This window comes from Neolamprologus multifasciatus, chromosome 23 (assembly GCF_963576455.1).
Source record: "Neolamprologus multifasciatus chromosome 23, fNeoMul1.2, whole genome shotgun sequence".
In the NCBI taxonomy this organism is placed as follows: Eukaryota; Metazoa; Chordata; class Actinopteri; order Cichliformes; family Cichlidae; genus Neolamprologus; species Neolamprologus multifasciatus.
The window spans coordinates 232,501-256,429 of NC_140460.1; the positions used below are offsets into that span (position 1 = coordinate 232,501).

Here is a 23,929-nt window from a genome sequence, read left to right on the forward strand (position 1 = left end):
AAACCTGCAACATTCACCGTTATTAGTGCTCGGTTTGGCCTGCAGGACTCAGCAGTGCAGCTAACATTACTGAATTTTAACACCAAATTCTTCAAATCGACTCCACCATAATATCGTTTTTTAAAGCTGTTAAAAAATCATTAAAGTTGTGCTATAATCCTTTTAACAGGAAACAGTCTGAGAGTTTCACATTTAAATTAAGATAAGAACTATAAGTAATCCTTTTCCTGGTGGTTGTTTTGTGTCTGCCTCTCCTCCCTGTGCTCTGCAGAGATCCCACTGCACCGTTGTTAAAGCTCTGACTGACCTTTTCCATGGCAGCCTGTCTAACTAACCTGGGTTATATGATAGCTGAAGGATAGGCTTTAATTGACATGACAGCAATCTTGAAGATGAGTGAGGAGAGGAGATGGTAAAGAAATGCTGAAAACAGAGCAGTCATGCCCTTTTGCTCAAGGCTGTAAATCTCTCCCTGTTTCTCTGTTTGTGTCTATGCGCCTCTATAGGTTTACAGACACTTGGTGATTTTGTACATTTAATGATTTCTTTGATCTGGTGGAGTGATTGTGCACATACATCTGTAAAAACTTGGATGCACAAGTTTGAATTTACTTTAGATTTTCTTGAATCCCGACAGGCTCACGGTCTCACACAGCCTCAGACGTACAAACACTTCCACTAATATTTGGTTAAATGTCCCTCAGCTGCATCTTGATCAGACCATGACTGTATTTGAGGTTGAAGATCACTTAGTAGTTATTCAGAAAGTTATTTTTCCAGCGTATCGAAGCAGATGCTCATGAAACTGAGCCCGAGACATCCGTGTGAACTTGTCATTGGCCTCTATTGATTTTTCTCCAGGTCAGCTGGAAACAAAACAGCAAAGCCAACCCTGAGAAACTCTCCACAGGCTACACTGGCATGCTGGAAGGACCACAGGCATGCAACTCTTATCTCAAGAGCTTGCTTATCAATAAGCTGGAACAAGATTATAATTTTAAGTAAGGCCTCAACTCTAAATGAACTTTACACAACGAGTCTTGCTTGCCAACAACCATGTCCTGTGTCTTCCTCAGTCTAATGTTCAGCTTCAGCAGGTCATCTTGACCATATCAACATTTTCTTGGTGCCATGTGATTGGCATTAATGGGCAGCTGAGGTGTACCTAAAGGAGTGGCCAGTGAGTGTATTTCTGTGTGGCTGGGAAGCTAACCCAACATTTTCTATAGCTAAGTCCCCAGACTGCAGAAGACTCGATCAGCTAAATGCTGCCGGATATTTACTGCAGCAAAGCAGTTTTTACGTAGCTCCACAGGAACAAGAACCAGATGTGTTCATGTATGGATTCAGTGATACGATCAAAGTGAAAGCAGAAAGCAGTAAGTCTGACCAGTAACTACAGAAACCATTAATAAGATCAACGCATATACACTGTGAGGGGCGACACAGTGGTGACACAGTTTGACCTCATTAAGCTGCCAGAGGAGGAAAAGACTGGAAGCACAAAATGTGCAGGAGGTGCTGGGATGGCGCTCGACTCACGAGCCCGTCGGAGAGAGCCGAGTTACTCGTTTGATGTTCTGCGAGACACGAGAGACGAAAACATTAGAAACACTGTCCACTGGCTCGGACTTATATAATGCTAGATGGGCTTTTATTGTTGCTCTTAACAGCAAGATAATACTTCCACTCATGGCTCGGTGCAGCTTCCCCGCTGAGTAAATTGGTGTGTAGAGCTACAAAAATAGACTCACACCATGCTGCTCAATTTGTGCTATCAATTAGTGATTTAAAAAGCACAATCACTGTCTCTCATGCACAGGATGAGAGAGATGCAGCAGAAATGTATTATGGACCTGCTGCAGGTAAACACTGGACGCTCATTCACTGAACTTCTAATGATTGATTAGTCTCACAGTTCTTGGTCCAAGTGGAAGCTTTACAGGAATAAAAGAATAAACGCTGATATTAGTTTATCTGAGGTCGGGGTAGCAGCCCATATTTGCCATATAAAAATATTCCTCTCTGTCTTTAATGCCTACTTGCATTTTTAGAGATGCTCCCTTCACAACATTTCAGACTCACAATGACTCCTGAGGGAACGAGGTTAACGGTGATGACAGCATAAGAAACTGATGTGCGAGATTAGACGTTACTTAGCGTGAACGGTGACTCTGAGCGTGCAGACTTCTGCATGCTGTCACTTTGCAAACAGCTTATTTGTTATCGTGTAATTACGCCGCACACAAAGAACAGCTGAAGCCTGATATCTACATCGCTTCAACCAGACGTTGTCACAGTCAACAAGCCACACACGAGAGTTTTGTTGGAGACACTGTGACAGATCCACAGAAACACCGACACTCGCACTGCTTTTGTCTGTGATGGATTACGCTGAGAGGAAGATCTGGAGCACACAATAGAACAATGTCTGCCACAAGAGGTGAGGTGTGCAGACGTGAATGACTTTAACCAGGACACGCTGAGACTGTCTGAGCTGCTCCCTCGTTTTCAAAACAAGAATCGACACTTTGCATTAAAATATTAGCCGCTGCTTCCACTGAACGCCAAACAAACATGACTTCTCATCTGTTTTACTCTACATATCTCAGTCGCTCCCCCAGAAGAGAAACTCAGAATCTGAATTCACATTTTGTCAGAATTCTTATTTGAATAAATTAGTTGTATTTTTTAAATAATTCATGAGGATGAAGTGGTTACAAAAACATCTGATTTAACCAAATAATAACTGATGCTGATTTCTATCCCAAAGGTCAAAGGTCAGTTTTACTATGACGTTGTAATTTGATCAGACGCTGATATTTGAGAGTTTCTTTTTTAAATTTTTAGGAAAATAAATAAATACATTAAAATGAAAAAATGAATTCAGTCACGTTTCAGTGGTTTGACTCTTTTGGTTTCAGTGTCAGATTTAACATTTGTTAAAGGAGTCCAGAGGAAGTGCGACAATAACAGCGTGAGACCGGACGTCCCAGTGAACACGTGAACTCTTCATCGTGTTTGGAAATCTGGAGGCTCGTGTTTAAACCGTCACCGGGTTGTAGTTCTGCTGTCTTACACTTGCAGCGACGGTGACGACTGTAGCACAAATATCTCTGTGTTCATCGGATATCCTGAACTCTTCTGCTGTTAAACATGTTGTTTTTGTGTTTTTGCCACTGCTGACCAGCGTTAGTCAAACTTTATTAGACTTTAAACTTTGCTGGACTCGAACACTATTACAATAAATCCTAACACACTGAGAATCACACTCTTCATCAGAGGGAACGTGTGATCTTTAGGACACTTGCATTAGCTGGAATAATGTTAACTTATAACCAGCTGCTGTTTCCACACAGCTGAGTGTCACACATGGAAACTGCTGAGTAAGTAAACAATAATTTACCAATATGTCCCATACATAAACAGCCCACTGTGATGGACTGTTTATAAGAACATCAGTTTGTTTGAAGATGTTTTTACTCGTGTATCCTCAGGCTTCTCTCTTTTCTATTAAAGAACCCTAAAACACGACTCGCTGTACTTCAAAGACATTATATTTGGTGTAGTTGGCAAATGCAAAAACCTGTTTTCATTTGAGTTATTAGTTCAGTGTTTGTTCACTGCACCCTCGGTCTGTGGCAATAATGAGCAAATCAGGTATTTTGTTGACATGCTGATGGTGATTCTGACGCAGGTGCTTTGGAGCTCAACCTTCGTCATCACCGTCCTCATCAAATCATTCAGATGCTTTGGGGCGATCGTGGCTCAAGAGTTGGGAGTTCGCCTTGTAATTGGAAGGCTGCCGGTTCGAGCCCTGGCTTGGACAGTCTCGGTCGTTGTGTCCTTGGGCAAGACACTTCACCCGTTGCCTACTGGTGGTCCTCAGTTTCACTAATCCTCTGAAAGTTTCCAGCACTGCCTGAACTTTCACACCATCACATTTTCCTGCTCTTTGTCATCAGTCAAACTTTATAAGTCAGCTTTTTTCTCTCTGTCTCACACAAGAAATGTGTAGATCCTGTTTCTGAGCTTCCTGGCCGTCCCCCCGCCCCCTCGGTGTCTCACACACACTCTTTTTTCTAAATGTGTTGGAGGGGGATCAGACCAGCAGAAGCCCCGCCCTCTGGTACCAGTCTGGGACTGAACTGATTTTGTGTTTATGTGGGTATTTGCTCTGTGTTTCATCTTAAAGACACTTTTTTAATGTCTCCAGCTTCTTTTTTAATGGACAAGGAAAGATGTGTGTGTGCTAGAGGTTACAGGAAGGGTGACAAGTGACTCTGGACAGAACAATGGAGATTGTTTTGTGTTTTTACATGGACACATGGACACAAAAAAAAGTCCATGTTACTTTTTTTTTTGGGCGATCGTGGCTCAAGAGTTGGGAGTTCGCCTTGTAATCGGAAGGTTGCCGGTTCGAGCCCCGGCTTGGACAGTCTCGGTCGTTGTGTCCTTGGGCAAGACACTTCACCCGTTGCCTACTGGTGGTGGTCAGAGGGCCCGGTGGTGCCAGTGTCCGGCAGCCTCGCCTCTGTCAGTGCGCCCCAGGGTGGCTGTGGCTACACTGCAGCTGCCATCACCAGTGTGTGAATGTGTGGATGTGTAAAGCGCTTTGGGGTCCTTAGGGACTAGTAAAGCGCTTTACAAATACAGACCATTTACTTTATTGCAGTATTAATACCACAGAATCCCCAAAATACTATCCACCAGTATTCACTGTCTCAGTATTAGTTTTATTAGTCATCAAACATTTTCAGTCACAGCTTTCATCTGTCATATGTTAACAGTGACATGTGACCATGTAATGGCCTTATGGGTTCCAGTTACGCATGTGATGCAATATGTTGTTTCTCACCAAACCTAAGATTAAAAAAGTCATATTTATCTGGGATGCAGCAGGTCTGGTTATACACAAACACAAAGGAAAGACTTAAGATTTACCACACGGGTGTTTCCTTGTGTTTGGTGCAGACTGTATTAATATAGCATCACTCATTCAGCTGCCAAACAGCATTGTTCATTCCATGCATGTGTGGGGAGAGGCCATGCGGGTCTTTTGACCTCCTCTCCTGCACGCTGCAGGTCCTGTCGTGTGGGGGAATATGAATCACACATACGTGCCTTGCCTCGTTATCTACACTTGTGTGAACATGCATGCTGAAGGGCATCTGGATGCATCCATGCAGACAACTGCATGCAGGTACCACATGTGCATTTGGAGAAATCTACACACATATTCTTAGCTTGTACCTACACGTGCACAAGAGTGATTTGCATATGGAGGGTGGCATGTGGGACTGCCCCAGGTGAGAAGCTAGTCCTGCTCCGCTGCGATGCTTTCCTGCCTCGAGCCCTCTCAGCTGGCGCACACTTGCACATACATGCATCCCATCTGTGCACCCAGCTCCTCTTTAAGCTCTGCTCTGTAACCCAACTCTGAACTTCTGCCAGGGAATTCATTAACTGTGTGTCTCACAGGTATTTATAGAAATGCGAGGCAATTCCTTGCTCGCTTGCTTCCAACAGACAGACTTGCACAGAAACTCATAGAGCAGGTGAACTCCACTGAAGCTCAGTGAACAACAGCAGAAGGGCGCTGCTGTAAATCCATCCATCAAGACAGCCTAAACAAATCTCACACTCACAATTTCTGCAGCATATTTTGCACAAAGTGTTTAATAGACACATTTTTCAGCTACAGTATCGTTATCCTCCACACTTCATCCTGCATTTACAAATAACATCAAAGGCTCCTTTTTCACTACAGCCTCACACAGAGCTTTGACAGATCAGTGTTTCATGTGGCAAAAGCTTCTTAAAATTAAAGGAAATTAGAGCAGCTTTAGTTCAGAGCTTCATTATTTTGGCGTCAGCTTGCTGCTCACAGCTGTAAACTGCTGGGTAGCTCTTGGTTGTAAGTACAGGGCTGCGACAGAGTGCTGAAATTGTCATTAGTGGTGATCATGAGAGGGATGTAATTGGTGTTTGTGGGTACATACTAATTGATGTGATAATTTGCAGACTTTGGTTTATGTGGAGTGTTCTCCTGCAATTATCTGACAAGATTACTGGTTCAGAGGAAGAGCCATAAGGCTGAGCACTGATGGTGAAGTGGCGAGTCTAGGTTCAAATACAGAAGGCAGGAAGCTGGGAGTCAGCAAATCAAAAGAGGAGCATCTCTTGCTCGAGGCACAAAAACAGATTCTCACATTAAAACAGCAGGGACGGGGAATTTCAACCTTCGGATAGACCCGACTATTTGCAGTTTCCTGTGGCCCCTCTCTCTCTCTCGCCGTCTGTTTCTACTCACGAGACGTTAAAAAGTTACTTGTGTCCCATAAATGGGAGATATTAGGCTTGTTAGAAACGGGTTTACGTCACTTTATTAAGCTGTGATAATGTTTCACAGAAGAACCAACCAGTCCAATCATGTCTGTTTTGAACACATTTTCCGTCATGTGCGGCGCTGACGCTCACATGTTGGCAGTGTTGGGAAGGTTACTTTTAAAATGTATTCCATTACAGATTACAGATTACATGCCCCAAAATGTATTCTGTAACATATTCTGTTACGTTACTCAATGAGAGTAACGTATTCTGAATACTTTGGATTACTTAATATATTATCATGCTGTTTACAACTACATGAATGTACTATTGCTGTGATTTATTACTGTTACTGAAGGTCCGCGGCTCTGAACCGTAGTAAAGGGACCTCTGGCTAATACGGTGGGTTCTGTGTCGGCTCGTAGCTGAAAACTAGCTTTACTTTGTTGTCTGGGTCAACTTTGCTAGCAGAGACAGAGAGAGGCGTTGAAAGGCTGCTCCAACAGAACTTATTGTTTCAGAGGAAAACACGAACACGGTGTACAGTCGAGTCTTAATAGCTTACTTACAGCTGGGCTCGTCAGGCTCTCTTCTTGGCTGCAGTGGTTATTATTATATTTACATGCTTCCAGCTCCCGTTTCTGCTCGATGACAGCTCGTACTTTTCCTTTTTCTCCCTCCCTCGCTCACAGACACATAACGGGTATGACAGTCCATTCTCCCTGCAGCACGGACTACACTGCCCATGATGCTACATTCTTTAGAGCTATACCTGTAGCATTCTGCCTGTTAGCTTAGCACAACAACAACAAAAAGGCCTCTCTCACCCAGGAAACACGCAGAGAGAGAGCGTCACCCTGTAACCATGGCAACCGTAACGCTGCCTGGAACAACAGAACGTAGCTGTCAAACAAAACCCAAACAGTCCTGACCCGCCACAATATGAAACAGGGAAGTACCGCCGTGTAATCCATTTATTTCAACAAAGTAACTGTATTCTAAATACCACCTTTTTAAACGGTAACTGTAACGGAATACAGTTACTCATATTTTGTATTTTAAATACGTAACGGCGGTACATGTATTCCGTTACTCCCCAACACTGCATGTTGCATCTTTCCTTTAATGTTGGCACTTTCAAGCTTGCCTGTCCATCCATCACCAAAGTGACTGAAAGATTTGAGCTCAAATTACAGCGGTGGGATCATTTTGGTCCTTTACATAAAGTAAAGAGGCGAGTGGTTGGGATACGATTAGGACAATGCTCACTGCATGAAAGCGTCATTTCTGTTGTTACCAAACACGTGGCTGATGAAGAACAGACCAAAGTCTCGAAAGAAGCCTCAGAGCAAAAACAGGAAGCAGAGTTGGGCTTTGGCTTGAGTTGAAGTGACAGGCTGGGCAACCAAAAGCAGCTAATCATGTGTTCAGTGCTAGGACCAATTCTGTTTACATTATACATGCTTCCCTTAGGCAGCATCATTAGAAGACATAGCATACATTTTCACTGCTATGCAGATGACACCCAGCTCTATCTGTCCATGAAGCCAGATAACACACACCAATTAGTTAAACTGCAGGAATGTCTTAAAGACATAAAGACTTGGATGGCCGCTAACTTTCTGCTTCTTCATTCAGATCAAACTGAGGTTATTGTACTCGGCCCTGAAAAGCTTAGAAATATGGTATCTAACCAGATTCTTACTCTGGATGGCATTACCTTGGCCTCCAGTAACACTGTGAGGAACCTTGGAGTCATGTTTGACCAGGATATGTCCTTCAACGCACATATTAAACAAATATGTAAGACTGCGTTCTTCCATTTGTGCAACATCTCTAAAATTAGAAATATCCTGTCTCAGAGTGACGCTGAAAAACTAGTTCATGCATTTATTACTTCCAGGCTGGACGACTGTAATTCATTATTATCAGGATGTCCTAAAAACTCCCTGAAAAGCCTTCAGCTAATCCAAAATGCTGCAGCAAGAGTCCTGACAGGGACTAGAAAGAGAGAGCAGATTTCTCCTGTTTTGGCTTCCTGTTAAATCCAGAATTCAAAATCCTGCTCCTCACATACAAGGTCTTAAATAATCAGGCCCCATCTTATCTTAATGACCTTGTAGTACCATATCACCCTATTAGAGCACTTCGCTCCCGCTCTGCAGGCCTACTTGTTGTTCCTAGAGTATTTAAAAGTAGAATGGGAGGGAGAGCCTTCAGTTTTCAGGCCCCTCTTCTGTGGAACCAGCTTCCAGTTTGGATTCAGGAGACAGACACTATCTCTACTTTCAAGATTAGGCTTCAAACTTTCCTTTTTGCTAAAACATATAGTTAGGGCTGGACCAGGTGACCCTGAATCCTCCCTTAGTTATGCTGCAATAGATGTAGGCTGCCGGGGGATTCCCATGATGCATTGAGTTTTTCCTTTCCAGTCACCTTTCTCACTCACTATGTATTAACAGACCTCTCTGTATTGAATCGTATCTGTTATTAATCTCTGTCTCTCTTCCACAGCATGTCTTTATCCTGTCTTCCTTCTCTCACCCCAACCAATCACAGCAGATGGCCCCGCCCCTCCCTGAGCCTGGTTCTGCTGGAGGTTTCTTCCTGTTAAAAGGGAGTTTTTCCTTCCCACTGTCACCAAAGTGCTGCTCATAGGGGGTCATATGATTGTTGGGTTTTTCTCTGTATCTATGAAGCGCCTTGAGGCGACATTTGTTGTGATTTGGCGCTATATAAATAAAATTGAATTGAATTGAATTGAATTGAATTGAATTGAATTGTTCACATGAGCTGAACTAAATCTGGGTGAGAACTATGCTTCTGCACTACTAAAGATCTTAAATACACATTTCTACCTCTTCTGCTTCGTGTGGGTGAAACTATCAGTTTTAAAGTCTTCACTTTTGTCTCTGGTAAACTCTCAGAAGCACTTTTCAAAATTGCTGAAAGAAATGTCTTTTGAAAATGATATATGTTAACATATTCAGACCAGTAGATAAAGTGCTATACATGCACAATATTGGTTGCAGTAAATTTATCTGGTGAATTTACAGAGGGGGGGCCAAACTAACTTATCAGCGGGAAGCCCCGTAGAGGTGATGCTCACATCTGGCACAGTGAACCTGCGTATTTGTTTACCAACAGCTCTCATCTATGACACCTCCGATATATCGCTGGAGGCCCAAACGCTCTCCGCTCAGGCCCTCGTATGTCTGGTTTCTGGAGCAAATTAATTCCCAGTTGGAGAACGGCTGTTATGAATGGGTCGGCTGAAAGAGATGGATGGGCTACCCGTTCCTCTGCACAGCCCCTCCGCTTCCAGTGACGAAGATGCTGAGGCTTGTCCTACTTCTGTGGGAGAAAAATGTGGCTTTGTACAGTAGCTCAGGGGACTGTCGGCGTGGGGTTGGGAGTTAGCCGTGCTAACAGACTGGAGGCAGAAAGACACCCGGAGGAAATCAGCGAACAGAGATGATGGTGCAGAGCTGTGAAGCCGTGAAGCCGGGTTCTTTACGTCGATTGCATCCTCTCACAGGCTGCCCGTTGAGAAAGCTTGCAAAGTTGTGCTAACATTTGGTGAGGGTGATTTTGTGCGTGTCACGAGCTACGACAGCCTAATTGCTCTGCTACTCTGAGCTGCTGCTTTGGTGTAGAGAAGCTCCTGCCTGCAAAAAACTGTAAAATAGGCAACCGAGTTTTAAAAGAGTCATCAAAACGCTGAGCGGCCCACACTTTGAACCACGGTCTTTAGAAATGTTGAGGTGTGAATGATATAAACATGCTGCACCACAGCTTCCTGCTGTTAAAGCTGGGCACTGATGAATTGTCCCCCTATGAAGATCCAGGAAGATATGAATCCTCCAAGTCATCCCAGTCAGAGAGCGGCTGGTTATTCAGGAAAACTGTGATTCCAAAGGACAGACTGGATTTAACTGTACGGGAAAGAGATGGATATTCAGTAAAATGTGACATGACTGCATCGTGACCCTTCTTCTCCTCAGCCTGACCTCTTGTCACATCATTCACTCCCACATCTAGACTTAATGTCCTTTTTTCCTCCTTTTTTGATCATTTTGTGTCATGAGTGGGCGAGTGTTCAACGAGCAGAAAGGACAAAAACAAAAAGACCAAATCTGTCACGGTCCCGGTCAGTGAGCCAGTGTTTTTGCTTTTGTACTTTTATTACGAAGTACGACTGTCTGTTTTGGTTCTGTCCTTTTATTTCAGCTTCCTAGTTTTAGCACTTCCTGAGTCCTTGTTTTTAGGTTATTTGGTCTCTGTCTCGTCCTTCTGTCTAACCCTAACCCTTTTATCTGCTCATGAGTCTGCGTCTGTTAAGTTCTGTGTCTCGTCTGGATCTCTCTGTCGTGTACTTCCTGTTTGACTTTGTAGGTCTGTGCCTCGTGTCTGTCAGTGTCTCCCTGTCTCGTCAGTGTAATCAACGTCAGCCATGTCTCCAGCTGTTTCCTCTTGTATTTAGCGTCTTCCCCTGCTCGTTGTCGTACCTTCATACCTCCCCGTGTGTTCAGTTTGCCTGCCTGCTAGCTTAGTTTTGTATCCCCAGTTCAGTTCAGTTTCTGCACATCAATAAATCTGCTTAAGTTTCACCTTTTAGTTCCTGCGTTTGTGAGTCCTGCACTTTGGGTCCTCTCTCCCTGCCTGCCTGCAGACAGCCATGACCAAATTCCCATGCTCCGTGGCAAGAAGAACAATCCTTTTTCCCTCAATCTGCTTAGAGGGCAACAGCTGCTGATGAATGCTTGAATCCCTCTTAGTCTCCGTCTAGTCTGCTTTACAAGCTCCACAAGCTGCTCAGGGTCTCTACAGAGCCTTAGCTACCCAAACAGGGGAAGCAGAAAAGCCCAGTGACTCTGCTGGATGTCGTACCTTAGAAAGCAGCGGCAGGAGGCAAATCTTTCAGGTTGTTTATCTTGTGGTTAATTAGACATTTTTTCCTCTCTGTATAAAGACATATTTGGCGCGAGTCAGCAATTCTCTGGTTTGGAAAATGTGCATTTTTTTATATTTTTAAATACCACAAATTTTAAACTAGTGCTCATGGCACAGAACAGCTGTGCATGACACGATGCTTCAAAGCAGCACTTCTATCTAAATGTAAGTAAATTAGTCCGTAAGGCACCACTTAAATGAACCTTTCCACCCAGTACAGTCTGCTTTCGTTCTCCTTCCAGGCAGACAGACCATCAACACCTTAGCTAGTAGAAATCCAGAAGCCACAACATCTCCTCTCAGTCCCTACGAACGACTCGACTCTGTGTCTCTCCAACTTCGCCACCTGATAAGACAGTAGTCTCATATATCGTATATTGAAAAGTTGGAATGCCCTGATACCATCAGACAGTGAGAGAGATTTTAACAACCACTGAGACTCTTAAGAAAAAATAAATGGTGAATAATAAATGTTCAGGGTTTAAGGGGCTGCTGATCCCCTGAACATCCATAATGCAATGGTTGGTAAGTGTTACAGTAGTTAAGACGTCTACAAGTTTCCAGCCACATATTTTCAACAAGGAGAGCAGAGCTGTCTGTGGAGCTTTTGTTCCAGCCGGATGCCACCTGATTTCACTCATTATCCTGGCTCCTGAAATAGTCAGGCCTATTAAACGGCTCTTAATCAAGACCATGGTTCATTAAATCAAGGAGACGTTAAAATAGTGGAAAAAGCTTCCGGGAGTCCTCTGCTGTCCCTCAAGCTGACCGCACAGCTGTGGGAGCTGATACCAACCTCACAACAACATTAAGAGTTTAACATACATGAAGGACAGCCTGATCGATTGCACAGCTCCGATGAAAGGCTGTTTCAGGATGTTAAATGCTGATACCCTGACGCTCTTGTTTGCTCCCCTGTTTTTCTGAATCTGTTGATTCATTAATATTTTTAAGTTCTCCAAAAGGTTTAATCCACTGAGCATGGTTTAATTTTTCAGAGTAGTTATATTTGACTATTCTAATATCTGTTTAACAGAATATACAGGTCACTGATTACCACAATTTTTTTTAATTCAATTCAATTTTATTTAAAAAGCGCCAAATCACAACAACAGTCGCCTCAAGGTGCTTTATATTGTAAGGTAGACCCTACAATAAACCCAACAATCATATGACCCCCTATGAGCAAGGAGTTTGGCGACAGTGGGAAGGAAAAACTCCCTTTTAACAGGAAGAAAGCTCGGGATGGGGTGAGAGAAGGAAGACAGGATAAAGACATGCTGTGGAAGAGAGACAGAGATTAATAACAAGTGTGATTCAGTGCAGAGAGGTCTGTGGTGACTGGAAAGGAAAAACCCAATGCATCATGGGAATCCCCAGCAGCTATTGCAGCATAACTAAGGGAGGATTCAGGGTCACCTGGTCCAGCCCTAACTATATGCTTTAGCAAAAAGGAAAGTTTGAAGCCTAATCTTGAAAGTAGAGATAGTGTCTGTCTCCTGAATCCAAACTGGAAGCTGGTTCCACAGAAGAGGAAAACTGAAGGCTCTGCCTCCCATTCTACTTTTAAATACTCTAAATACTCTTTGCATTTGAATACATGAATATAGCTGTGAGAAAAGCTTTTGGCTGCTTGCACTGAGAAGAACCCAAAAATACAAAGATATGCGCCACGCTGTGACAAATAAAAAACAAGGAAATGAAATGCAAACTAAGAAGCTTTCACCCAAGAAAGCAAACTGAGTAAATCTAGTGCACGTCTAATACAATATTGATGTGAACGTGTGATTTTAAGAGACTTGATCTACTTCTGATCAGCGAAAGCATCCATCTAAGATGCTCCCAGAGGGCCGTGAAAAATGGTAATCAAATTACGTAATCATGTTGCGCTTAACAGAGCAAACATCTAAAGGCCTTGGAGCGTCGCTTCCATTAAGCCAGTATGTTTCATGCACACAGTACACGCACTAATTAGATATACTGTAAACACGAATACCAACGCAGCTGAAGCCAATTCAGCGATTTCAGTGTTTAATTTGAAACGTTCTCATGTAATCTGATGAAGAATGGGTGTACTAAATCTTAAACTTTAATAAATGTACTGCTGTATACCAGTGAGATATGCAGGGAACAGAAACAGTTTGTTTGGTAGCTTTTTGATAAAGATGAGCAGCTGTGACACACCTTTGGTTTCTCTTCTCTTAAAGGTAAAAGTTTCTCGATATCACGTTTTATACCATAACACACATCTGTAACTGCCTGGACGCTGGGTGTTATCATCACCCGTGTGTTTAGGGTTCGTTTAGGGGAAAAAGAATAACTGGAAAAATAGAAGACACAAGTCCAGCATTGTGTTTCTGCCAGCAGCTCTCTGCAGACCACAATCCTCAACAGCCAACCAACACTTGGCATCAATCATGAGATCATGCACATGCCAAAATATTTGATTCATCCAATAATGTTTCATTGTGTGAATCTCCCCTGCACTTATGCAAAGTGTGTTTATGGAAACACAGAAAGCCTTGGATTAAACTGCACATGCTCCGCTTATCCAGGTCGCAGGGAAAGGAGAGGTTATCAAATAAGAAATGATGGAAACTGGACTTATCTCGCTGCCCAGCCAGCTGCCTCCTGAGCTGCAACATTCATAAGCTGACACATCGTGCTGACTGACAATCGTGTAATAAAGGAGGACTTACAAGTGTAGCTACTTTGGGATAAGAAACCTGATAGCTCTGACTGACAGATGCACCAGTAATGCATCACAAAGTGTGTGCGGTGTGCACTTGAAGGCGCCCCATTACGCCCAGTGATTTCCACCTCCAGCATCAATCTGGACGTCACATTAGGCCTGTGAAATGCTTGATGCAAAAGTGAAAATGCAAATATAACGGACGTGCATTTCATGTTTTACTGACTGTGTGTGGTACAAGTTTAACGTTATGAAGAGCTCGTGTTCCACGTTGATTAATTTCTGCAAAAAAGCGCTGACAAATGTGCACATTAGCCTCTTCTCATCAAGGAAAAACAGTCTCCTTTATGCCCAAAGAAGCCACGCTATCAATTCCAGTGTCTCTCCGACAAGAGTCTGATAGTGTTACCGATTTAGATAGCTCAGATTTCATATGTTCTCCCAGAAGCAAACACTTTACTTCAAGGAGAAAGGGATGGAAAAATAAATGTATCCTTTACACAAAAATATTCCCGTTACTCACTGCTGCTAAATAACTCCCGTATAATGGCTTAGAGAGCAGCTGTGATCTAAACATGGCACAGAGTGTAATGACGTGCATGTGATGAAAAACACAGAAAGTGTCTGACAACTGAAACATGAATGTAACAGAGAAAACTTTAAAGCACATGATTTTCTCCAGTTTCTGAGGTTTTCCGCTGACCCTCCCATAACAAACACGTCCGTGGGCATCCAGGCGAGAACTGTTGGCATTTTCAATGACTGCCGCTGCTTGAGTAATATCTCATGAAATATTAAATGTTGGTCTTCAAAGCTCCCGAGTACTGACTCAGGACTGCGTGGTCTTTGTTACATAATCAGCTGTCTGGAAACTGATGTCTTTGTCAAGCAGCGTGTAAATTTCACTCCGTGTTTATAAAGCAGAGGCTAACATTAACCGCAGAGGAGGGGGTCACTGTTTATGTGACAGCGTGATTGCGCCCCACGCCACGCATGCAGCTGCTGGGAGCTGCTCACTGTGACCCTCCGGTCTCTGCTGAAGTCAGAAAGCTGATCATCGTCGCCTCGTTTGAACGTCTCAGATGAGTTTCAGCCTCTTTTTAAGAGCTGACTGAAAATTGACGTCAAATTGCGTGACGTCACGCGAGCGTCAGCAAACAAGTTATGATTTGTTGATGTCACGGGCTGCCTGGTTAAACAGAGGTTTGCCTCCCGTTTACCTTTGCACGCACCTGCACTCGCAGTTGGCGCGCCACAGCGCCCTTCACTCCCTCCCCGGTGATTATGCAGCTAATGAAGGCTGGAACAGACTCGAGTGCTGCACTAAATGCACATATTAACAGTCTCTGAGCAAATGTCCCCCCAAAACTTGAAGGGCCCGCATCAGCAGACGTGTCTCAGGTAAATAGGGCGTCAACATCGACACAGCTGTGCCTCGAGATGACTGAACCCACAAGGAATGAAAAACAGAAAAGCTCTTAACATGAACTACAAACGCATCTCGTCCAAATGTTCATTTGTTCCATCACAACTGCAACATTCCGTTTCCCATCTTAATTGAGACGTGCGCATCCTGCCTCCTTACCTGTAAATGCCCCTGGTACATATTGAGCACACAGTCGGTCTCCGTCACTGGATCTTCCTTTTACGCTTCTTCCCGGCTCGTGTGGGGCGCACAGTGTCAAACTCCAAGTGTGGACATCAGAAGCCGAAGGAGAGTTTTTGGACTGGAGGTCCAAAAAGGAGCAGACAGAGCGGAGCTGTCCTCTGCTCGGGTGCTGAAGCTGACACTTTGCGCTCATCCAGGATACCTCAGCGCGCTGACACACGGGGAGCGACGCCGGACGGCACTTTCTTTTCTTTCCTGTTTTTTTAATACGTTGCAGATTCCTGAAATAGTCCTTACATGAAAAACACAAACAAACAAAAACAAAATTCTCTCGAGATTCAAGTCTTCATCCTGAGCGCGTTTTCCTTTCGGTCTTGCTTTAAATGTTTTGACGCTCCTGCTGCGCTCACTCTCTTCTTATAGCGCGCTCCTCTCTCCCGTTTCCCAACTACTCCCTCTGACCCAGCCCTCTGGTGCCTCCCCCAGTGATGACGTGCTGGGTGAGGAGACTCACGTGCACAGCTCTCTCTCGCTCGCTCTCATGATCGTGTTCAGGAAATTTCAAAAGTTCAGAGGCGTAGAAGAAGAATTTATAGCAGAAGGATTTTGAGCAAATTGATTTTAAAAACGTTTTATAAGCTTTTATAAGCAGCTCACGGTTAAAACACGCAGAGGAAACATACTTACAGAGCGTGACATCTGCGTGCGATGAACCAATTAGTTCAGTTTTCAGTCGTTTTAATTAGTGGAAGCCACAATTCAATGATCAAAAACAATGGAGACATGGTTTCTTAGCAACGTAGGAGATCTATATGTTTAAAGTATAGTCCACGTTACTGTCAGTGCTTTTAATCTCACGCACGCATGTATGCAGATGTTTCTACTGAATAACAGAAAATCAAATACACAGCAAGCTTTTATTTTATTCTAAAATAGCTCACTGGGAGCGGAACAGCTCCGGATTAGTGTATCAATGACAGTAAACAAACAAACAAACAAACAAACAAACAAACAAAAACACGGAGTCAGATTAGATCTAATGGGCAATGGCAACTTTGTTTTCATACCTACATGAAAACATATGTAGGTCTACAAAGTCTTGGTGGGGGTGGGAGTTGTGTATTATGAGAATTTCAACAACACTTCATCCAAAAGTTCAGCTTCTGGTGCAAATTTAGTTTATTTCTTTTTCAATTTCCTGACAGCACCTCGACACTCTGCAGACGCGAAGGATTGGAGCAGCGCCGCTTTGTGTTCTGCACCTAACAGCAAAACATTTTCCTCTATTCCTCCGTCCCTGCAAACACACTTAGCCAGTGTCAGCTGGTCCTGTGTCCCCTCAGCGGCGTCACACAGCTCGTGGGTGCAAACTGAGAGTGAAGGAGACGTCTTCGTATATCCAGTGAGCCACACATTTACACCAAAGCTATTGTGAAAGGATTATTTTGGAAAACAATTCCTAACATTCAGTTTTGATACACAGAGATATATTTTTTTAGCAGTTTAATCAATGCTTTACCTTACTTTGCAGACGTGTAGCAAAGGATTACTGATGTGGAGTGCGCCACCATCTGGACATCTGGTGATATAAGCACTCACACTGAACACTGAAGCAGAGCCCTCAAAGATGCTTTGCTTCAAGCAGCTTGAGAAACCTTAGCGAAGTAATCAAGTCACATATCAAAGCAGTGAAGCACGCCCATCTTTTGTGTTTGCTGCCTGTCAAGAGATAATTTATGTAAAAGGCAGAGCAATTCGTAAATGATTCCTTCCACCCTCTGACTATATCCTCAGTTGAGATAAGCAGAACAATATCCCCGCTGTACATCGTGTGGGCTGAAAGCTGCTTCCTCCTCCTGAGTTGTCTGACAGTCTGCTGGAGTCTCTTCAAGGCTGACCCAAAGCGTAGCTGCACGACCTCGCTGAACTCCTCCCACGCCTGAGTTTTTGCTTTGACAACCATTGAAGCCACAGCGCGCTTGCCCTGCTGGTCAGCTGCCTGCAGAGTCCCCCAAGCTGACCGAGTGAAAGAGACTCCTCTGCAGCCTGATGGCTCTTTTTACCCCTGGTGTACGCCATCTGGTTCAGGGGCTGCCGCTGCATGAGCGCTAACAACCTGAAGGCCACAGCGCCAATGTGTCCTCACATTTGGAGGCAAAAGTACTGTTAATCTTACAACACCCAGTGAATGAGAGCATGTGTAGCATGGAGGTCAAACTTATTTTATAGCACGCACCACTTTGATCTTAAGTGGGATGGGCCAAAGAAACTGTCCTTTGCGTTAGTCTATCAATGTTTAATTAATTATTTCAGTGTAATAAGCCATGGAGGAGATCTTTATCAGTGGGAAATGTTATCAAACTTATGAACATACAGTTTTCCAGTGCCACCCGGTTGGAGGGATTGGAGTCTTTGCCAGGCCAATTCTGGCCCCAGGGCCTTATGTTTGACACCCCTGATGTATAGGAACAGTAGTAACAAGTTAGTGCATTTACTCACGTATTGAATGTAAAGTATTTCTATGTAATGCCACATTTCCATTATATTTTAGATGCAAATAGTAGTAGTTTAATTTTATTTCTGATTTTGCCTCCCCTCCCACATTTCTCCGGATCCCCTTCATGTCAGCAAATTTTAAAAACCCTGGAAACTCCCGTGATTGGAGGCGCTGAGGTCTAATCACTACATCCTGTTTCTCTGGAAATGAAGCTCGGCTGTATCTGAACATCACCCAGAAGAACTGGAATTAACTGTGTTTGTGAAACGGCCCAGGATCAGCAGCAGAGGCTGGTGTGGACATTAAACCAACACATCTGTAATTATTAACTGTCCTTTAATAAAGGTGTAAGTTGCTGCTGTTCAGAAGCTCTCACTGTAATTTGCTGTGCAACAACACCAACACATCAGTGCTGTCTTATTCTTCTTCACTACATTAAAATCTAGTCTAAAGTCAAGAAAAGCACGATTATTACATCCTGGGTCTTTATTGTTTACCAAACGTACACAGACATGTTTTTAAAAATCGATATATGATCACAGATTGTAGAGTTTTATCGAGGAGTCATATTGTTATATATTTCCTAATGGTGCTCACATGTGCTCGTGCTGGCCTTTAAATCCATGTTTAGATTAACAGAAACAATGAAAATATTATTAAAGTTAACAAGAAGGGAATTACGGCTCTTTGGCCACTTATTTCAGTCAAATTGAGAATGATTAATTTGATCTGCTTTGGATAATTACCAGCTACAAAACACAGCTAAAGAAGAATTATAATAAACACTGAGCAGTACTGCTGTGGTTTGTTAATGAGACGTTCGGACTGAGAACGTTGGAAAGTGGGAATAAAAGTGTAAACCAAGTTTCATGTCAGTGACACACATGCTTCAGTGTTCACACAGGTGAATTCGACCACGGTGCGTCTCACCCCCCCACAAACAAACAAAGTCTCAAACTGACTGATTTCTGGTGTAATCATGACGTCACTGCTTTGCTTTTTGCCAACAGACATCTCGGCTCATTCTAAGCACACCGACCGTTTTGGACCCTCTGACTAAATTTGAATCACCATGAAGATCCTCTAACTCATTGGGAGGTTTTTGGTCACAGCTTTTTAGTGTGGAGAATATCGCTTGATGATTCAGGTATTAATAAACCATCATCAGGTAAAAACTCTTTTTTTGTTCAGCTGTAACTTTAACGTATGGCCATAACAAGGTTATTATCGTTAACGAAAACTAACGAAATAACGAAAACTAGAAGTGAAAAAACATTTTCGTTAACGGAAATAAAAATAAAAACAAAAAAAGGAAAACTAACTAAAACTATGAGTGTTCACAAAACTAACTAAAATTAACTGAATTTATAGCAAAAATGTGTTTAGTTTTCATTGATGTGTGCGTGTTATACAAGAGTCAAGGGTGAAAATGAAGTTTAGTTTCCAGATTTTTTTCTTGCTGTGTCTCATTATGCCAGCAGGGGGCAGCACGTTAGTCGAGTCGTCTGTGTCGCTGCTCCGTCCACGCGCAGAATCATGTCAGGAAAAGTCGGGAGCCAGAGTCCAATTTGGGATTACTTTGAATATGACTGTGTTTTGGATAAAGCAAGTGTCTTGTAGTGGAAACAGACAAATTATGAGGGACATTTCTAAAGGGAAAAAATCCCACAAACCTTAAAGTGCACTTGAAAAGCTCACACAAGAAGGCTAACCTAGCTTAGCTTGAGAAGGTAAGGGAGCACACTCAACCCTCATCCCCAGAAAACAGAAGCTAACCCCAGGCAAGGCAGCGTGATGCATCCCGAGACAACAGGACGGGGATATCTACACAACTGTGTGAGTCAATTACCTTCAAAAAGTTTATCAATTCACTTGAACCAAAATTACGAACACCCGGTGCTGCGAGAGTTAATAGTCTCATTGGGGCCAAGATATACATTTTATAGTTGCCTGGTATCAATGGTTGTTCATCTGCCTTTATTTATTTATTTAAAGAACCCATAGGTGGGAATGTGAGTTGTCTGTCTCTGCGTGTTAGCCCTGCGACAGACAGGCGACCTGTCCAGGGTGCAGTATGGTAGCTGGAATAGCAACATACCCAAGGATGAGCAGAATGACTGATATGATGAAACTGGGATTTTGTTACACTTAATTATTGCAAACACAACTAAAACTATAACTGAAACTAATCAAAACTAAACTGAAACTAAGGATTTTCAAAAAAATAAAAACTAAACTAAACTAGCAAACAATTGGTAAAAACTAATTAAAACTGATATAAAATTGAAAATCTGAAGTCAAAACTAAATAAAAATAAAAACTAATGAAAATTGCAAAACTATTAAAACCCTGGGCCATAAATACTCAATGATAATTATTTTTGATATTCTTTTGACCATCGTTGCCCACAAAGCCATTAAAAGTATAAAAGGATATTGGAAGTGCGTCATTTGAATTCACGTTTTCACCCCAAACCACAGTTAAGTCTTTACCTGGACGACGGTGAGACAGATGACTCAAACAGACTCGGTTTGATAAGAATTTGATTGGGATTGAAACAGTTTCAACATGAGAGCTTTTGGTAATTTGCAATTATACAAAGTATTGTATAGATTTTATTCTCATAAAACCGCAGCTCCAATGCAGACTTTTAATAAAACAAACACCAAACTGAGTCTCAGAAATTCACGGGAACATGTCGGATTGATCTCCAGAATCTCTGTAAATTGTGACTGAAATGATGCGAATGGATGGCGAGATCAAATGCAGCTTCACATGTGATGATCCCATTATTAGCAGGGCTCGACCTATTTTTCACATGAGAAATGTGGTGATTAAAAATTAAAATGCCCATTATACTCCATATATCACTGGTTTGGTGACAGCTGTTTCGCTGACGTCACAGTTGGTGACACCGAAGCTGAGATGAGGCTCCTGGCAACTAGTGCAGCTGAACCTGACCAAGGTTTTATTGAACTGGTTCATTACCAGTACAGCAGGAACTTATCTCTCATGCTAGAGGAAGCAGTGACACTCGCTGTCAGGCGTACCTGCACCATCTCATTGCTATAAATCTAATCCCACATTTGGATCAGCACTGAAGTACTCGTCAGCCGGTAACTCATTACTCTAGAAATAATTCCCAGGCGACCAGTTGCTACATAGCAACAGGTCACAGATGCTATCAGTCAGCACAGCTCTGCCCCTCCTGTCCTGATCAAATAGAAATCGCAGCTCTTCCTCGACTATTTGTCCGTCTCTGTCACGCGTGTGTTTTTGCAGCAGTGATGTCAGCATCCAGCTTTGTTTGCTTCGGAGAGGCCCGACCTTCACACAGTGTCACCCTGCAATCGGAAAGTGTGGTTTTGCAAACAAGTCTATTAGAGGTGTTGATGGTTTGGCCTGAATGCAATCAGAAAAACGGCGCCATTTCCTGGACGTGTTGTTTTAGAAATTCAGAGAATCGTTTTTTCTGCTGCATCATAAAACTAAATATTGGACTTCTTAATCCAACGGCTAAAAACGACCTGCATCGTCATCTCAGACAAAAGTGTGATTTCTTTTGATTTTACACATAATGTAACTGACACACTAACTCCTAATCTGCTTTTTGGAGGACAAATCATTAGCAGTGAGCCGCGGAGCTGCAGAGGAGAATGACACAAAGCTAATGGAGCAAACAAATGATGTCAAACGATCTGGAGCGGCAGACGCTTTGTACCAGTTTACACTCCAACAAGCAGGTTTCCTCTGAGGCGCCGCTGTGCAGACAGGAACACGCTGAGGTTTAAATGCACTGTTTAAAATGTTATTAATGAGTTAAGGTAATCAAACAAGCTGATATTTAGAAGAATGCTCTTTGCCAGCCTGCAAATATCACTATAACTGTTCTGTTATCACTAAAAGTTGTAAAATGTTGTATCACTAAAATATCATTCTCAGTCAGTTGTTATTTGTTATGTGTTTACAGCGCCTTCTGTGGTTGCTCCAAGTAAGTAACGGCTTTATTTTGAAACAACTTTATTGAACAGGAAGTCGGCGCAAGAAAGGCAAAAAGAAGGGAAACATATCGGCACACAGTTTATGGTGTCCTGTTGGAAAAAATACTGTTCAAATCTTCGGTTTATGGTTGTATCGCCGGTATGTACTTAAAGTATAAGTTGCAACTTTGTTTTTTGTACAATATGTTCCCCGCTAATGCAGTATTTGGCTGTAAAGCTAGTCCTTTTGTTAAGCTAGCTACCCGCGATTTTGGAGGTCGTCTGGGATAGCATCAGTAGTAGTTTAAAAAGTTTACATAATTAGACATATGCTATGTAGTAGCATTGTGGTATATAAATGTATATTATGCTGCACATATGTATGTCATGACTGTATTTTTTGTCTTGTTTTTAGTTTTACCCTTTTGAATATCAGTAAACCTGTTGACAACGCTCATCGGTCTTCAGAGTGGTGATATAAGAAAAGTGTTAACGCCCCTGCATCAGACATGCACCCATAACGGCACAATAACACTAAAGATCTAAGCACGTTTTCCTCGTTTCTCGCACTACTACGATAATAATAATAATGATAGTAATAAAACAAATAAAAATTTGGGCCTACGCTTTATGACTACATCAGCTCATTGATGTCTGAATGAATGTATGTTAATCATTTTTAAGTGCTGTAGAGGATCAGGTGATATTTTTACCATGATACATAATATAACTTATAAAGTCAACGTTTTAACTAAAAGGTCCAAACTTCTGTGTCCTGAAGATAAACAGGTGAAGCTTCTTCCAGTCATTTCAACACCCAGCTGTAAGGAGAGAAGATAAGCTCTCGCTCTTTTAATGGTTTATTGGCAGTAAGGATCTTGTTTCTTGATTAAGCGAATGGTCTTGGATAACCATGACGTAGTGGAATATTAAATACCTCGTGTTAGCTGTATTCTGTGCTGTGGTAAATTATACCCTTATTTCCAACTGCAGCCAGAAATCATAGACAAGATAAGAATCAAGCGAGGCTAATGTTGCAGAGAAGCATCCGACCTGGTAAACAAAGGCTCTAGTTAGGAAAAAATACGAACTGCACAGATTAAAAAGTAAGATAAGATAAAACTTTATTAATCCCTCGGGTGGGTTTCCTCTTTGGTTTCCAAAAAAGCACAGCACTGACAGAAGTTACAGAGTTAGAATATTATATATATATATATATATATATATATATATATATATATATATATATATATTAGAGATGGACCGATCCGATATTACGTATCGGTATCGGTCCGATACTGACGTAAATTACTGGATCGGATATCGGAGAGAAATAAAAAATGTAATCCGATCCATTAAATATCAAAAAAGCACCTCACACAATTTGCGACACGGCGTAACTCGGCTCATAACCGTAGCACGTCGGAGCAGTGTGGTCACGTGATAGAGCAGCTGTGTGTATTTGTAGCCTGCTAGCAAACATTTCATCTCTGAGGAAGTTATCTCAGAGAGAAGTAAAGCAAGTGTGTAAGTTCATCTCTGAATGTTTGTAAAGCATTCCCACGTTAAGCTTAACCGATATATAGAGCAACTGCCTCTTCTCTCTCTCCCTCACCTTCCTGCTGCTACTTCAATCGTGAAACTGCTTAATGATCAGCTGATCGGCTTTTCTGTCGCGAGTCCGTCTCTCTTCTTTGTTTTTGGCTCACTTTGCACCAGAAAGAGGAAACCAGCGGCTGAACAACAGCAGCACTATTAAGCTTGATAAGCTGTTGTTAGAATTTATTTAATATTACTTTCTAGACCAGGATCTTTTTCTACAGCTGACGGCTGGTAACTGTGCAGGGGCGGATATAGCAAAGTTTAGC

The 23,929-nt window shown here is 42.5% G+C and overlaps 1 protein-coding gene across 5 annotated transcripts in view; it reads right to left on the bottom strand.

Moving 5' to 3' along the window:
* Window positions 1-16,041, bottom strand: part of pex5la (peroxisomal biogenesis factor 5-like a) — a 106,076-nt gene extending 90,035 nt beyond the window's left edge. For 4 of the 5 annotated variants that reach the window (XM_085152179.1, XM_085152175.1, XM_085152174.1 and 1 more), the window contains exon 1: window positions 15,561-15,709. In XM_085152179.1, the coding sequence (XP_085008305.1) occupies window positions 15,561-15,581 (21 nt within the window). In that variant the 5' untranslated portion in view covers window positions 15,582-15,709. Of the gene's footprint in view, window positions 1-15,560 lie in introns of all 5 variants that reach the window. The other variant, XM_085152178.1, reaches the window with a different exon arrangement.
* Window positions 16,042-23,929: the final 7,888 nt, after the last annotated feature.